The following is a 16,147-nucleotide window of genomic DNA, read 5'->3' on the forward strand; positions in this document are numbered from 1 at the left end:
GTCAGACTTGAATCCACTGCGCTATGATGGTCTATTATATCTGTATAGTTTGTTATTATAAAAATATTTTTTATACATTAAGCAAAATAAACCTCAAAATAAGATATCTGAAATGCGATATCACTTATAAGATAATATTTTATGACATATAAACTAAACTATTCTTTTTATAGTTAGGTAGATACTTCTCACCGGATGCGACCGATTAGGTACTAGTTTGTTTTGCAGATGCGGAAGTCAGCTATCGGAAAGGCTGATAATTCGAGGTCTAAGTTAGGTACATATATAATTAATGAAAAACATTTTTTTTTATTTTGGATGGCTGTCAATCTATGTTTAATATACTTATGTTGTACAAGGCCAGTCCTGGTAAGGTGCAGTACCTTCCACCAGACTGTAGTACTTACTTTAGATTTAGACTATATGGTGCAATGGAGATCATTAAACATTTTAAAAGTAATTTGAAAGAATAATTGTTAAAGAATAATTATTGACGGCTACAACTTGCATGTTTTTTAGACAGGTTTTTATGGGTAGAGTACCATACTTCCTAAAGTTCTAGAAAAGCTCTGAAACTTGGTAGGTAACCCAGTGTTAGTATACAAACGACAAAAATCTTAACCTCTCTACTCCTGAAACTAGAAGTAGAATTTAGAAGTAGGTATGTACAAAAAATGGAATTATGGATAAATTTTAATATTATCTATTATATATTTAAAGTTAAATAAATTAATAAATATAAATTAAATATACTTAATTAGGTATAACTTTTTAAAAATAAGTAACACTTGTGTAAAGTGTAATGATATGTGCCGTGAATTTGGCTCGTTGGAAAACCTTGAAACAAAGATATGTTTGGATCTTAATTAAATTTTTATTTAAACAGGTTTATATAAAAAAGAAAAATCTTTATGAACATATGCGAAAATTTATGTTTTTCTATGACTTATTAGATGTAGATTTCTTTTATTTAAGTACAATAAAATGTCTTATTTTCAATATAACAATAAATTAACAGTTACTAGGTAATAAGAAAAGTGTCTCTAAACAGTAGAGAAGAGCTCCACACCTTACGTAGAACCGTAGTGGTCCAATTAAATTTTGATAAATAATTAAGTAATCAGCATCCTTAACAATAGCCATTGAGCGTGATGGGCATTTTCTCATTGCAGTGTTCCAAAATTTTAGTCTAATTAACTTTTGTCTTATTAATGTTGTTAAAATTCAGTCTCATATTTTAACTAGCTGTTTCTCACTGAAGGACATCGGCATCAATAAATAGAGCTCATCAATTTCGTTTGTCTGTTGTGGGAATATCTTGTGCACAATCAATGTTTTTTACAATAGATCTTTTGAAGATAATACATTTACTTATGTTATAGCAGTGAATCCTTTAATGACAATATTTTCTTTGTTAGTTATATATTTATTATTATTATCTTCACACACCTCCGCCTTTCGCCGAATAGTAAATGATATGTCACCCCCGAAGCGTCTAACTAGCAGTGCAAACATATATCTATATTTATAAAATCGAAAAGTCACTCACTCATCACGAAATCTCAGAAACTACATGTGCTAGGAATCTCAAATTTTGCATAGGAGCTATTTATAGGACGTAGGTGCTCGCTAAGACGGGAATTTGCAATATTCGACTTCTAAGGGGTTGAAAGTTTGTATGAAACTTCGTTACTACAAATGCTAGGAGTCTCAAATTTTGCATGGACGTCATTTATAGGACATAAGTACTCATGGAGACTCATGGAGACAGTAATTAATAATAACGTAGTTCACGCAGGCGAAGCCGCGGGCAGGCCGCTAGTAATAAAATAAAATTACAAAAACTTTGTGAGAGCATTTAATAACGTAATAGAATCAATAACATCGTACGGACTGCCCAACTACTGCGTTAGGTACTTCCACTAGCAGTAGGAACACAACAACATTAAAACGCTGTTACCAACAAGTATTAACTATGATAGTCAAATATAATATCTTCTATCTATATATATAAAATCGAAAGGTCACTCACTCATCACGAAATCTCAGAAACTACATGTGTTAGGAATCTCAAATTTTGCATAGGAGCTACTTATAGGACGTAGGTGCTCGCTAAGACGGGAATTTGCAATATTCGACTTCTAAGGGGTTGTTTTTGGGGTCGAAAGTTTGTATGTAACTTCGTTACTACAAATGCTAGGCGTCTCAAATTTTGCATAGATGTCACTAGGACGTAGTCATGGAGACAGAAATTGATAATAACATAGTTCACGCGGGTGAAACCGCGAGCGGGCCGCTAGTACTCTATATATATAAGACGACGTACAAACGTGAAATTTGGACAGATGTTTACTTTCGTAATCTGGACATCCACTAACTGTTTTCACCCTAAAGGAGTGAAAATTTTGGGGTTGAAAGTTTGTATGGAAAAAATTTTAAATCGGCACCGATTTTTATAAAATTGTAAATTCAGACTCTTAAAAATGTTTAATTGAAAATATGTTTTACGGTTTTTTAGAATTTACCCCCTAAGGGTGCCAATAAGGGATTGAAAGTTTGTATGTTTGTTTTATTTCAATCGGATTTTAAATAAATAAATCAGCGGAGTAGATAGAGGGAACTTAGTTGAAGACACCTTGTACCCCACTTTCCCCTATATCTATACATATAATAAGAAAGGAAAAATGGCGCGTCTGTACATTGAATATATTTACAAAATAATTGAGGGGGTAATCTGTTTGTACACGCTAATCTCCGAACTACTGGACGGATTTGAATTAAACTTTTTGGTTATATAGCTATTATGTCTAGGCAACATCTCTGGATACCTGATGTGGAACTTTAACAGCCTGTCTAAGCTATAAGAGATATAAATATACTGCCTTGGGGACATTTATTAAACGTACGTAATTGTAAACAAAGTCTACCACAAATCTTAAAATAATCCAATCTGAACATTGTTTAAATGGCATAAAGCTTCAGGAAGTTAATTCAATTAATGATAAAGACGGTATTTTAGGCACAAAACTTACTTTCCTCATCATCATCATCATCAGCCTGTCCTCGTCCACTGCTGGACATAGGCCTTTCCAATGGCACGCCACACATTAATAAAATAAAAAATCTTCAAAAGTCTAAGAACTCATCATACGTAGCTACACTTCAAAATGATCTCTTGCAGTATCTACTTGCAAAGGGTCCATGCTGTGTCAACATTCATGTGGTTATATAGAGGCAGAGCCTTTTATGCGAGCCTATATGTTATAGGGAAAAATATTTCGAACCCATACCTAAAAGAATTAGCAAGATTCATCAACAGTTTAGTTTTCCGTTTTTAAAGTCGATTGGAAAAAATGCAACGATTGAGGAATCTCATTTCTGGCTAAAATGCTTTTAACAATGTTTTTCCTTGTAACTATTACAGTAAAAGTTGGTATTACAACAACGTAGACCATCTTTGGTCTTCATCATCAGTTCACGTCATCAAATTGTGCTTAGGTTTCTTTACAAATATATCCAAATTCTTGTAAGTGTGCCTATAAAATTTAAAGAGTTCACGAGAGAGATCACGTCATCAGATTCGGACTTGGTCACCATGAGACCACCTTTTCAAACAAAAAAAGAATTATTCAAATCGATTCAGGCGTCTTCGAATAATCGGTGAACATAAATAAAAAAGATTCCGACGAATTGATCTCCTCCTTTTTTTGAAAGTCTGTTAAAAACCGCTATATGATCTTAATAAATAAATTTATGCTGAATATTAACTCTTCAACATAGATATCGTTTTTGTAAAAAAATTACATGCCATTGATGCTGATATATGAAAAAAATCTTCTTTATTCTGGTCTTAGTCCCTACTAAGATTACACCAGTACATTTTTATATAGATTGATGATGGATTACTTAGCTCTCATCGAGTGAACAATAGGGTTCATATTTATATAATTGTATTTTTTAAACATACAAATAATATCACAAAATGAAACACATCATAATATCACAATATATTTTATAACATAATTACGAACTTATCTACTACGAGCTACACTAGCGGGTAGGAGGCGGAGGAGGCGATGCCGCAGTGGTTATCGCGGCCGCGTGCCATCTTGATGTACCCCAACTCGCCCCACGAGCGCCCCCACGAGTTCTTCACGAGCCAGTAGTCGCCGCCCTCCTCGTCCGTGCCGTAGCCCACGACCAGCACCTGCGTATGTAAGACATTGCGTGTTACAGAACTTAAGCTACATGTTGTTTCATGGCAGCATGACGGTATCATTTCTCGTTTGGTACGCGAATATAAAAGCAACGTTTTCTCATCCAATAACGCAAACTTTGTGCATATAACAGTGTTTTTTTTATATACGTATATATATTATACGTATATTTAGTATATATCATTTCATGAAAAAAAATAATCCATTGTAATAACTCGCAATTATGTTAAAATAAAAAGTTAAATAAGAGAAACCGCGTTAAATGGGTTTATACCTTCTTCTTCCCGGCAGTATTTCCGGCTATTGCCAGTGTCTGCCTTCCTACTCAACCTACTCCACTTTGCACGGTCTTTTGCGTCTTGGGTGGTTAGACCATTGGCTCTCATGTCCTGCGTCACGACATCAAACCAGCGCTTCCTTGGGCGTCCGGGAGGTCTCACTCAAGTAACTATTATAGCAAGGCACTTGGATCCGACATAGTTCTTAGGCCAGAACGTAACGTGGCCAAACCATCTCAGGCGACGCTCTTGGAGCTTATCCGCTACGTCACGGACCCCAAGACTACCTCGAATGAATGTGTTGCGTATGCGGTCAGACCGCGTTACGCCACACATGGCCTCAGCACCTTCATTTCCGTAACGTGAAGCTCCTGAGTGTGCCGAGATAGTGCTGGCCAACATTCGCTGCCATATAAAAGAACCGGTCGGATGATGCTCTTGATATGAGCCGAGACAGTTCCGACCACTACATTGAATAAGGACGGACTAAGAGCCGAGCCTGAACCCCCACTGTAATCTGGAAGGGTCTAGTGTCGCCAACAGCAGTCCTAACCATAGAAGCGGAATCGTGAATTTGTACCAATAAACACAAATGTATATAAATAAGTAGATAATATCAATACAGGATAGGCGAAGCAATCAACAAAAGTTAGAGCCGCTAGACTCGTTCCGGCGTGACCGCTGTTTGCGTATCTTTGCAAGCCCCGTCACGTCACGCACCCAAGTAACATCGGCTCGACACGACGCCATACAGCCTTCCTCGCTAAATACTATTATCAAAATGAATTCGAATATATTTTTTCCACTCTAACCCCACTGGTTAAGTCCCCGAGTTTAAGATAAATAATGTTTCATTATCATCATTTCGGCGGCGAGTCAAAGTCAAAGGCAACCCACAATTTACTAGTTTGGACACTACAGTTAACGTAGAACGGTGTAACGAAATTTTATTTCAACAAATAACCTAATCAATCAGAAATGTTGTTAATAAAAAGATATTTAAGGAAACAAAAACCCCCGACTGCATAAAACTAAAAGTAAAAGAGTCTATATTTTTAACTTTCTCATTGTATTATTTTTATACGGTAATGATAATCATGATATACCTTTTTGAAATCCTCGTATTGAGTTTTTGAATTTAATACCCATTTGATATCTAAGAACACTTGGGCTGCTAAAACGAATCTAACGACACCTCAATTATGTAAATCCGTTCAGCGGTTCTGGAGATATAAGGTATAAATAAAGAACAGAACAGATATAAGGTAATAAAGAATATTACATACATACATACATACAAAATAACCCTTCCATAGCAGTCGAGAAAAAATATTTGGTTGATAATTTAGGCATACCTGAATTGTATTTATATTATCAAAGTGTGTTTAAAGAGAATTGGTTGGTGTTTTTAGTAAAATTATATATTTTTTATACACTGAATACATTGTAAATTCTTAGACATACGTGTTTTCATATCTACCCGTGCTGTAGGTCAGACTAAAAGCTCACCCCGTGGTCCAGGTTCTCGCTGGAGCACTCCTCGTCGTAGTAGACGCCAGAGGAATAGAGCTGGAAGGACTCGTGGCTGGCATCGATGGCGACGGCGACGGGCCCCACCGTAGCGACGGCCAGGCGCAGCGAGTCCTCGTCGCCGGCTGGCACGTCCACGAAGCCCACGTCCTCCGCGCCCGCGTTCTTGGGGTTGTACCTGGGGGTTGTTGAAATAACGTCATTAAACAATCATCTACATATACTTATAATAAAATCGTAAGAGGGTCGGTGTCTGTACTTAGAAGATATTTAAAAAAAATGTTATTGGGAACCTTTACTAACGTAATAGAACCCAAAACAACGATTTTTTTAATTTTTGTCTGTTTATCTGTGCGTTTGTTATCGCTAATCTCAGAATCGCCTTAACCGATTTAGATGCGGTTTTCACTATTGGATACTGGCAAGTTTCCGAAAACATATAGGGTTTATTTTATTACAATCGGTTTATAAATAAAAAATGTTTTTCAATTTAAAGTACTTAGTTCGACAAATTTGCTAATTGTATACAACTGTTTTACTTAATTGACTGAATGTTTAGTTTTCAATTTCTTTATTAATATTTCTACTTCAAGGGGGCGTAGCCCCGCACGGGCCCACTAGGACAAGTATATATCTTTAATATTTACGATAACAAAAATAGGTTAGTTACCTGCACTTGTCGTCCACGCCCTCATAAGGATAGCTCTTCTCGGTGTCGATGCCGCCGTTGTCTTTAATATATTTGAAGGCGTTGTCCATGAGGCCGCCGTTGCAGCCGTTGTTGCCGTACGCCGACGAGCAGTCGATCAGGTTCTGCTCCGACAGGGACACCAGGAAACCCTTCTGACGGAAGTGTTGTCCCTCGAGGGCCCCCGTCTGTATATATATGCAATAAATAGATCACCCTTGACTCATTAGTAAGCAGGCATTGATATAATAAATTCACGATAAATATTAATGTGAAATGAGAGGTTAAATGTTAAGCAGTACATCGATCACGTCTCCACCGACAAAACAATGGAAAAGAACTAATACTTAACGTTTGTCTGGCCGAAACTGAGACCAAAGCCGAAGGTTACGTTTCGGTTTCCGCTGGAAACCTTCTCTGGCTACACTACTATAATATAAAATAAAACTACAACTAAAACAATTATGAAAATTATATCCATTGATGTTCATTTAATTGTAATAAATTATAACTAATAAGTACTTAAAAATTAAAAAGTAGAATTGCATTGCATTACCACCCGCCCCAACAAAACGCGGCGTTCAGGTCCGCAACTCAACACATAGTGTCGCGGAGTGTAAACGGTAAATGGACCCCTTAACTTCAATAAAACCGTATTACCATGCAGTGCAGTAGGCCGAGGAGTGCGGACCTACATTATGTGTACAACAGTCCGCTATTTGTTTTTTAGTAATCTCTTCTCTATATATAGTAAAACAGTAAAAATGTTGTATGTACATTTAGTATTTTTGACTGAAATGGATAGAGCGACATTTAAAAACAATAATAGAATGCAAAAAAATATTTTCTTCATCTGTCTGTCTGTCTGTATGGATGATCACGTCAATCCCCGAAAGTACTGAACCGATTTACTTAAAACTTTCACCAATTGCTTTGTTTTAACTCAACTTAACATCTAAAGTTCAATATGGGTATATTTTTTAATATGCAATCATTACAGTTAAGGCTATTTCTGAACGAGTAAATTAAATAATTCATTAACATCGACAGTCTGACTGTCAGTCAGAATTGACTGACAGTCAAATGACAAAATCCTTCAATCGTTAGTTATTCAATAGGTTTATAGCGCTGTTTCCTCAAGTGGGAATCAAGCCTACAGCTTCCTGTTTACAATCGCAATGAATATGAACAAGTGAGGTGTCCAACTTCCATTAGAGTAACTATTAGGTCACGCGGAAATGTGATTCACATCGCATAATTACCTACGTACAATTGCAACAAACACCAGCCTTACTCATTATATCGTATTTTCAAGTTATTCAAATTAATAAAAAATATTATAATTTATATAAATATTAATATTTAGAACAAATAATTACAACTAAATATTTTATGCCTATTTCATTTTGCTCTTAACAATATTGGTATTTATAAGTAATTATAACTATTTTACATGATATATATGACTATATACTTAATATAACAATCACTTGTTATATTTGTTTAATTCTATTGATGCTAACGTACATAATATAACATTAACCTAGCCTTGTAACGAATGCAAACAAGTACTCACGGTGCTGAAGGACCAGCAGGAGCCGCACTTGCCCTGGTCCTTGACGTCGGTGACGGCGCCCTGGTCGCGCCAGTCCACGCGCGCCGGCGCCGCCACGTTGGCGGCCGCGATGTACGCCGCGCCACGCTCCGCCGCGCCCTTGCGCGCGTACAGCGCCTTGTTGTGCCTGTCACACCAACACATCGGCTCAGGATTTATGAAAATGTTCGCAAACGCCGACTGGCAACTAAACCGCATCATGACTTCACACGCTTAGCCAGATTTTGCTGAGGACGCCATACTTTAATATTTAATATCTTCGTCATTTTTGAAGATAGAACAAATCTTTTTATATATGCTGATAACAAAAAACGTTGGTGTGACTAATTAAGAAAAGAGAGAACTGCTTTATAAGTCACTTCACTTGTGAAATAGCTTTGACACATTTAAATATGCACTATCTAAGTATTTCATGTTAAATTACTAAACAAACTACAATTTCTTCAAATTACAAGAAGGACAATAACAAGGACCAATATCGCATGTTTCGTGTACCTCCTGTTCCGTTCTCTCTCGACACGCACCAATAAAAACCAGGTCAACGGGAAACACAACTGATAACAGTTGACAAACTTAATAAGAGATATTCATTAATTTTGTACGAAATATTACTATGTATCCCTTCCTCGCTGGATTCAAAGGGCGCAGGACCGGACGGAGTGGCGAGCATTGGGGGAGGCCTACGTCCAGCAGTGGACTTTAAAAGGCTGATGGATGGATGATCCCTAGCGGGGTATTCACGAGAGAACGGGGTCCCTGCGTACCTCTTTATCCTCCTCCACTGTCATCAACCTCTTCGTACATGCCGTCCGGGGAGTCCTCATGCTTTTTATTTGACCTTCCTTCAGTTTAATATTGTGTTTTCAATATGATCAACCGAGGTCTCCCCCTACCTCTCTTGCCGCTTCATCACTCACTCGTTCGATCGGCACATCAACCCTTGAAGAAACCGCTTCTCCGTATAACAGCGTCGGTGCCAACACTGCATTGTGTACGGCCAAACGTGCGGCTGCGCTGTGCTGTACCATTAATCCTGTTATGTATCTTTCATCTCTACTGAACATACTTCCTAAATATACCACTTCATTAACTAGTTCTAATATCTTACCATTTTCACTCAAAGTAAAATAATTTCATTCAAAATAAGAAGCTACATGTCAAACAATTTACCACCAGTTCACTAAAGTTAATGCCTCAGACCTGAGAAGAACCGGCCAGTACCTTACCATACCTTTGAAACAGTCTGGAGCGAGCATTTCATTCCCAAGGCGTGTTATCATTTCGTCTTTTATTCATTTGTTCCCATTACCAGAACTTTAGTTATACTCGCATACAGACTTAGACCTTCATTAGAGGGGTGACTAATTGCAAGATGCAATGAGCACTACAAATATAAGTCTGTTATTATTTATTCTCTAAGAAGTATCTGTAAATTTTTACTTTTCGGAACCTTTCCTTCATTTGTATTGTACTCGTAAATTCAGGCCATACCATAGACATGAACTGGACATATAATATTAACTTCAGTTCGAAACATCCCCGCGGTCACGTGACAGACTGTCGACAAAGTAATCCTCCTTAAATCTTATTATAAGGGTTTCGTTTTTGCTTTTTGAGGTAAGGAACCCTAATTAAATAATATGATAAATATCATTGATGCCCCAATCTTTCATAATAATTTACAATCATAAATAAAAATCTATATATATAAAAGATCTTGTCCTCACTGAGGTAAGACGCACGCACTGCCGTAACCGCTGTGCGTAGAAGCGTGAAATTTGAATAGATGTTTGCTTTCGTAATTTGGACATCCACTAAGAAGGGATTTTGAAAAATGTTAACCCTAAAATAGGGGTAAAATAGGGGTTGAAAGTTTGTACCAATTTTTATAAAATTAGAAATTTAGATTTTTAAAAGTATTTAATTGAACACGTGTTTCATCGTTTTCTAGAATTCTCCCCCTAAGGATGCAAATAAGAGGTTGAAAGTTTGTATGGAAAAATCTTTAAAACGTCACCGATTATTATAAAATTTGAAATTTAGGCTCCTAAAAACATTTAATTGAACATGTGTTTCATGGTTTTCTAGAATTCACCCCCTAAGGGTGCGAATAAGAGTTTGAAAGTTTGTATGGAAAAATCTTTAAATGGCAACCGATTTTTATAAAATTTTAAATTTAGACTCTTAAAAATATTTCATTGAACACATGTTTCGTGGTTTATTAGAATTCACCCCTAAATAAGCAAGCGAAGCTGCGCGCGTCCTCTAGTATATTATATAAAGAAATGTTTATAATAATGTTATACTCAAATAGTCACTAATTCGTGTCATTTGTATAATGTATATTTAGAGAACCATACAAACGTGCTGAATTATATATTTATTATATATTTACATATCTTGTTGACCCAAAAACGCTATGTAAAGCAAATCTAACTAATAAACATACTTTTGTTTATTATTTCATCACGCAATGTCTAGCGGGCAGTGGGCAGGCGGCAGTAGTCGATAAGGAAAACAGAACAAACACTCAGCTATAACGACAACACGAGTTTTTGTGCAAAGTCTTACAGCGTGGTCAAACGGAAGCAAGTATATACACGACAGCTCTTCAGTCATAACGCCGTAATGTGTATCTACATAGTGCATATGTCATAGTGTCATAGTCTGTGCTCCTCACCCTATCTCCTTCATCCCGGGTACCTGTACCTGGTCAGAATATGTCTTCGTTATCAACACGCTTTTATTACATCGAGCTGTAACTATGTAATAAAATCTAAGAATCTCAATCTCAAACCATGAGGTGTGTGATGATGGAGCCAATGGGCCTCCTCCAGCTTCAACACAATGTACAATTAACAGAAAGTGATCACTATGGTTTTCCCAAATTGCATATTTTTAAAAACAGAGGTAACTGAGAGGTAACATGGTACATAATGTACTACTTGGCTTTCATCAATTAACAGCAATGGTAACAATAATAACCTATAAATAACTCACTTTGCAGTCTTATTAAAGCCATTCATAGTATGAACAAACTCATGGTGCAGCATGTCTGCATATTTATTAGTGGACAGTTTGAAGGAGACTTCTCCACGCTGGTACCGCTGGTTGTGCTTTGCCACCTTGTGTTTGTTCTCCGCAAAGATCTTCATACGGAACTTCTCTTCTACTTCATTGTCATATACTTTCTTATGCTCTAGCTGTAAATAAATTATATATAAATTTTTGATCTTATTTATGTTTTATAAATAATAATAATTTTATTTTAGTTATATTGTGTGATGGGGCTTTAAACAAGTATTGTATATCTACAATGTGATAAGGAGCTATGAGCTTGTTTAACACGCAAATGATAATGGGCATGAACTCAGTTGTGGCGCCGCAGGCCTCCTGGACCTCCACTGGAGGAAATTAAATATTTTTTATTTTCTTGCGACGTAACGAGTAACGAGGCAAAGCGCGGCGTTGAGTTGCGCCACCCAACACACAATGCCTCCAGAATTCGGCGGAGAACGGAAGCGCTTTAATGGGAACGAAGTGCCTGAACACTGGGTTCCTCTACCTATCCTGATATATGTGGGATACAGCGGGAAGCTAAAAAAGTGCATATTGATAATACCGTGATGCAGTGGGACAGCGTCTGTTGTATATTCAATTTATATTCATTTCTCCGCTCTGGTAGACTAAGCGCGGCGTTTAGTTCTGTTACTCAACACTAGATTCACTATACGCACCTTGCTATATGCGAAAAAGTCGAGACTTACCTTGAATGCGTTCCATTCTTCGCGGACGAGGTCAAAAAAGCTGACGGCACTCGCGGCCGACGCCACTGCCACCAACAAAACCACCAGGGTCTTCATCCTAGTAATTATATTATATATGCTAAAATAAAGTTAATAATTAAGGTATAACACTTTAGACGAGAGAAATATATTAGGTTAGAAGAACACGATACTGCACTGTATGTCCTAATTTCTAAAGTATGTAGATGTGAAAGTTTCTACAAGTTTAGCGATGGGTATTATCAAAGTGAGGTAATTTGTAAAAAAATAAAAAGGACTATATTAAAAATGATGTACCTTTCTATAAAATATTATACAATAATAATTATTAAAATAAGTCTTATTCCATTTTTAATTACGGTTCATACATAAAATTACAATAAAAGTAATTATACAGTAAATTTAACAACCGAAATTTTAGAAAACCTACCTCCCTTATATTATATTTTATATGGAAGAATATATAAATCCTCATTTAATGTCAAAAGTAAATTCTTATTTAAAAATAACACTTATCTTAAAGTTCGGAAGTAACTCAAAAAATGACCACAAGCTATCTAAAAACAACTACGCATCAAACGATTGATGCTCTATTGTTTGTTATCATAACAAAGAAACCGTTGCCCTTCTACACCCACTTATAACTTTACACGTTATATTATTCTTACCTTTATTAATATAGTAATGGACCACTTTAATTTCTTATTTTAAATCAGAATCAAATAATACTGTAACTGTAGTGCTAATGTAATGGCGATTTAGTACGCAAGGAAAATAAATAATTAATTGAAGCGTCTGCTCTACTACGACACTGAGCTCGATATGATTTTTCTTTTTTATTTTTCGGAATGTTGAACGTTGCTTGCGAACGAGTATTTGTTGGGCGACAAAGGAGACCGGAAGTAATTATCGAACGAATGAATAATAAGAGCTCCACAGGTTATATATATAAATTAATGAACGTCGAAGGGCCAATCAAATATTACATTACATTGGATTTCATTTGAACAATCGATTCGAATCGATTAGCATGAACAGGCTTCTCGAATTACCGAATCGTATATACATATTTTAATAAATGAGATATTGGTTTGTCTACATTATTATTTTAGAGGCCAGTCGCGGCGCAGAGCCACAGAGTGTAACTGTAAACTCGAGTGATTTTGGGTTCGAACCCCACTCGAGGAAATGAAATATTTATTTAAATTTATATTTCCATTTCTTCGCTCTGGTGTCCAGGCAAAGCGCGGCGATGAGTTCCGCTACTCAGCAAACAGTGCCTCCAAAATTCGGCGGAAAGTGGGGAACGGATTGTCTTAACACTAGGATTCTTCTTCCCTGCTGTATGCGAAATACAACGTAAAGCTGATTTGACTTTATTTTATTATTATTTTAATTTCCTTATTTACAAATAACCTGTGCAATTGTTACCTTATGCAAATCGATGGTTATAAATATAGTGGCTTGACATTGAAACAAACATTGAAAGTATTATATACACTTAGGAGACTACCGTGCTACAAATGTCAACTGTCAAATATAGTACTGCAATGTGTCAATGTCACTGTCAATATCAAAAGCCCGCTCTTTTCATTTTGTTGTTAAGTTACTAATTTAAGCGGGAAGACATATTTGGCCCTCATATACTTGAGGTTACACGTGTGGTAGTCGATGTGATTTGTTACTAGGTTGTTAATAGCTCATTATTAGCAAGTTATAAAGTAATTTAAATGTTTTAATTAATAAATATTGTGAATTGGTTAAAAGAGCTTCTGTAATTAACACTGAGTAAATACCTATATGTGTTTTCGAATGTTGTTGGTGTTTTATATAAGTTTCTAGTTATTTAAACTTCAGTTTATAGTTATTTTGATTTTTAATAAATAAGATTGTATTTGTAACAATAGTGTTGTATAGTTTTCTTTTGATATTTCACTTCTGAAACCTAATTTCAGAAGTGGGATACCTATCTAAGCCCATCAGGCCAGATCCTTGTACCTTATAATTTTGTTATTTTTGTGAAAGCAAATAAAACACCAGTTTCATCATTTCTCTTTTCTTAAATTATTTATTGCCTATATAGAAATACAGTGTTAAATATGGGTGATGCTGGAAGTAAATCACAAAACAAATCACGTCGACCGGACACGACACGTGGTCGCGGTTAGCGAGATAGGTTAAGTCATTTGAAAGCCATGTTATGGGACTCGAGCGCTAAGGATGTCTCGAGCGCTCGCGCTGGTGCTTTCTTGGTGCTGTTGCAGGACATTCATGCCGCCGCCGTGCCGTTATGAGGTGCTTCTGCTTCCACGACAAGTGACGCGTCCCCGCGCGTCTCTGTGTACCTCTGCTTGCTTGCTGCGACGTGCGACGCTTACCTGAGCATCTTGGTGTGCGTCTGCGCACCCTCTGCTCGCAATGTGCGATGCGTCTGCGAGACTGCTCGCGATGCGCAACAAGTTCCTGAGCGCCACTGCTCTCGATGCGTCCCCGCACGTGTATGCGCGCTTCTGCTTGCAATGCGCGGCGCGTCTCTGTGTGTCTCCAGGTATCTGAGTGCCTCTACTGGTGAGCATTACAATGCATTTCTTTGGAGATTAGACAAACTTGAAAAAGATACACAAAATAATATTTCTTCTCATAATTCAACCTGTCATGCTAGTTTGTTAAAAACAAATTTAAATGATTAACTGTTAGATTTAATACTTTTCTCAAAGGTGCATTATCTGAAAGTATGGCCTCTGATACCTCATCACCTTCTCAATGTACTTCAGGGGTTACCAAGTTAGCCCGTAATCTTTCTGATGCAATAAAATCTTTAAATAGTTGAATAATACAAAACTATTTTTTATCAAACTGACTCTGTTATCAATAATATTGAGCTATAGTGTGAGGAGGTGGAGAGGGTTAGAAGTGCTAATAACTGGAATGATTCAGAATGTTTATCACATGACTCTGGGTGCCTTAAGGGTGATGTTCATGGTTGAATGAATGAGTGAGTGATTACTGGTGAGCATAGGTGGTTGATGTTTTATGCAGGCTGATTCTGAAGAGTTCTGTGGTTGTGCTTAGTGTGCTAGAGGAGAGACGGGTGCCAGTTTGCCTTGAGATGATTCTTGTCAATGTATATAGGGCTTAGTGAATTTGAAATTGAATTAGATTCTTGATATATGGCGTTTCGAGCATGCCAGTTGAGCATAATTCATAGTGACTAAAAAAAAAAAAAGAAAGAAGAGATTCATAGCTTAATAATTGGGCATTCATTACACAATTCTTTTCGATTAGAACAATTTTATGGTTGGTGAAGGGGGTGTGAGTAACATTGGATAAGGAAACCTAGAAATGGTAGCAGTATGACTTGTAACCTTTGTTTGTTTTGAAATATTAGTTGTGTGAGGGAGAACCAATAAACTGTACCTTAGAGAGTGAGTAATACTGTTACTTTGTTGGAAGGAAATGGTTTTGTTTCCTTGGCTATTGATGAGCTCTCACTTGGAGGGTGAGTAATACTGTTACTTTGTTGGAAGGAAATGGTTTTGTTTCCTTGGCTATTGATGAGCTCTCACTTGGAGGGTGAGTAATACTGTTACTTTGTTGGCAGGAAATGGTTTTGTGCCCTTGGCTATTGATGAGTTCTCACTTGGAACTGACTTGATAGTTGTTCCGAGATCTTGCATGCCTCTTCTAGTTATTTTGGATGCTGATGTTATTGTATGTAGAAAGTGCGTGCTGTTATGTACATTTGGCTTTAAGTTGCTTTAAAAAAAAAAAAGATTAATCAATTAAAACATAATAATTTAAAACATATTAATTAGTCTCAATCATAAAACAAATAGAATTGAGTCACAGTGGAAATAGAAAAATGTGTGGTTGTTAGGAGAGTTTCAGGTAGACTAACTATGTTTTATACTAATGACTTATTAATGCATACATAGTATTGAAGTGATGCAATGCTGCAGATAAGGGTGCAGACCTTGTATATAACTTAGGATTTATTAAATTAAACAAATTAGTATTATTAATATTTTTAATTT

The 16,147-nt window shown here is 36.5% G+C and overlaps 1 protein-coding gene across 3 annotated transcripts; it reads right to left on the reverse strand.

Moving 5' to 3' along the window:
• Positions 1-3,995: 3,995 nt before the first annotated feature.
• CtsL1 (cathepsin L) lies at positions 3,996-13,027 on the reverse strand. Of its 3 annotated transcripts, none has more exons than XM_085201599.1 (7): positions 12,782-13,027; positions 12,096-12,213; positions 11,329-11,531; positions 8,290-8,455; positions 6,696-6,901; positions 6,005-6,203; positions 3,996-4,207 (listed from the first exon to the last, which is right to left on the reverse strand). In XM_085201599.1, the coding sequence occupies exons 2-7, from the start codon at positions 12,189-12,191 to the stop codon at positions 4,046-4,048; spliced, it is 1,032 nt and encodes a 343-aa protein (XP_085057725.1). In that variant the 5' UTR covers positions 12,192-12,213; positions 12,782-13,027; the 3' UTR covers positions 3,996-4,045. The 3 variants fall into 3 exon arrangements, with proteins under 3 accessions (XP_085057725.1, XP_085057723.1, XP_085057726.1); XM_085201597.1 differs by having other exon boundaries at positions 12,096-12,192; positions 12,782-13,025; XM_085201600.1 differs by lacking the exon at positions 12,782-13,027 and adding an exon at positions 12,544-12,685 and having other exon boundaries at positions 12,096-12,192.
• Between the last annotated feature and the right edge of the window lie 3,120 nt (positions 13,028-16,147).

The sequence above is a fragment of the Heliconius melpomene genome, chromosome 18 (assembly GCF_056956725.1).
Source record: "Heliconius melpomene rosina isolate 202511_hmr_F chromosome 18, ASM5695672v1, whole genome shotgun sequence".
Lineage (NCBI taxonomy): Eukaryota > Metazoa > Arthropoda > Insecta > Lepidoptera > Nymphalidae > Heliconius > Heliconius melpomene.

Bases quoted from the DNA above. Each gene is read 5' to 3' on its own strand.
- CtsL1 (XM_085201599.1), bottom strand. From the start codon at position 12,191: ATGAAGACCCTGGTGGTTTTGTTGGTGGCAGTGGCGTCGGCCGCGAGT. The intron at 8,456-11,328 runs GTGAGTTATTTA...TTGGTGTGACAG, and splicing joins GGCTTTAATAAGACTGCAAA to GCACAACAAGGCGCTGTACG. The intron at 4,208-6,004 runs GTGAGCTTTTAG...TTACATACGCAG, and splicing joins GCGAGAACCTGGACCACGGG to GTGCTGGTCGTGGGCTACGG.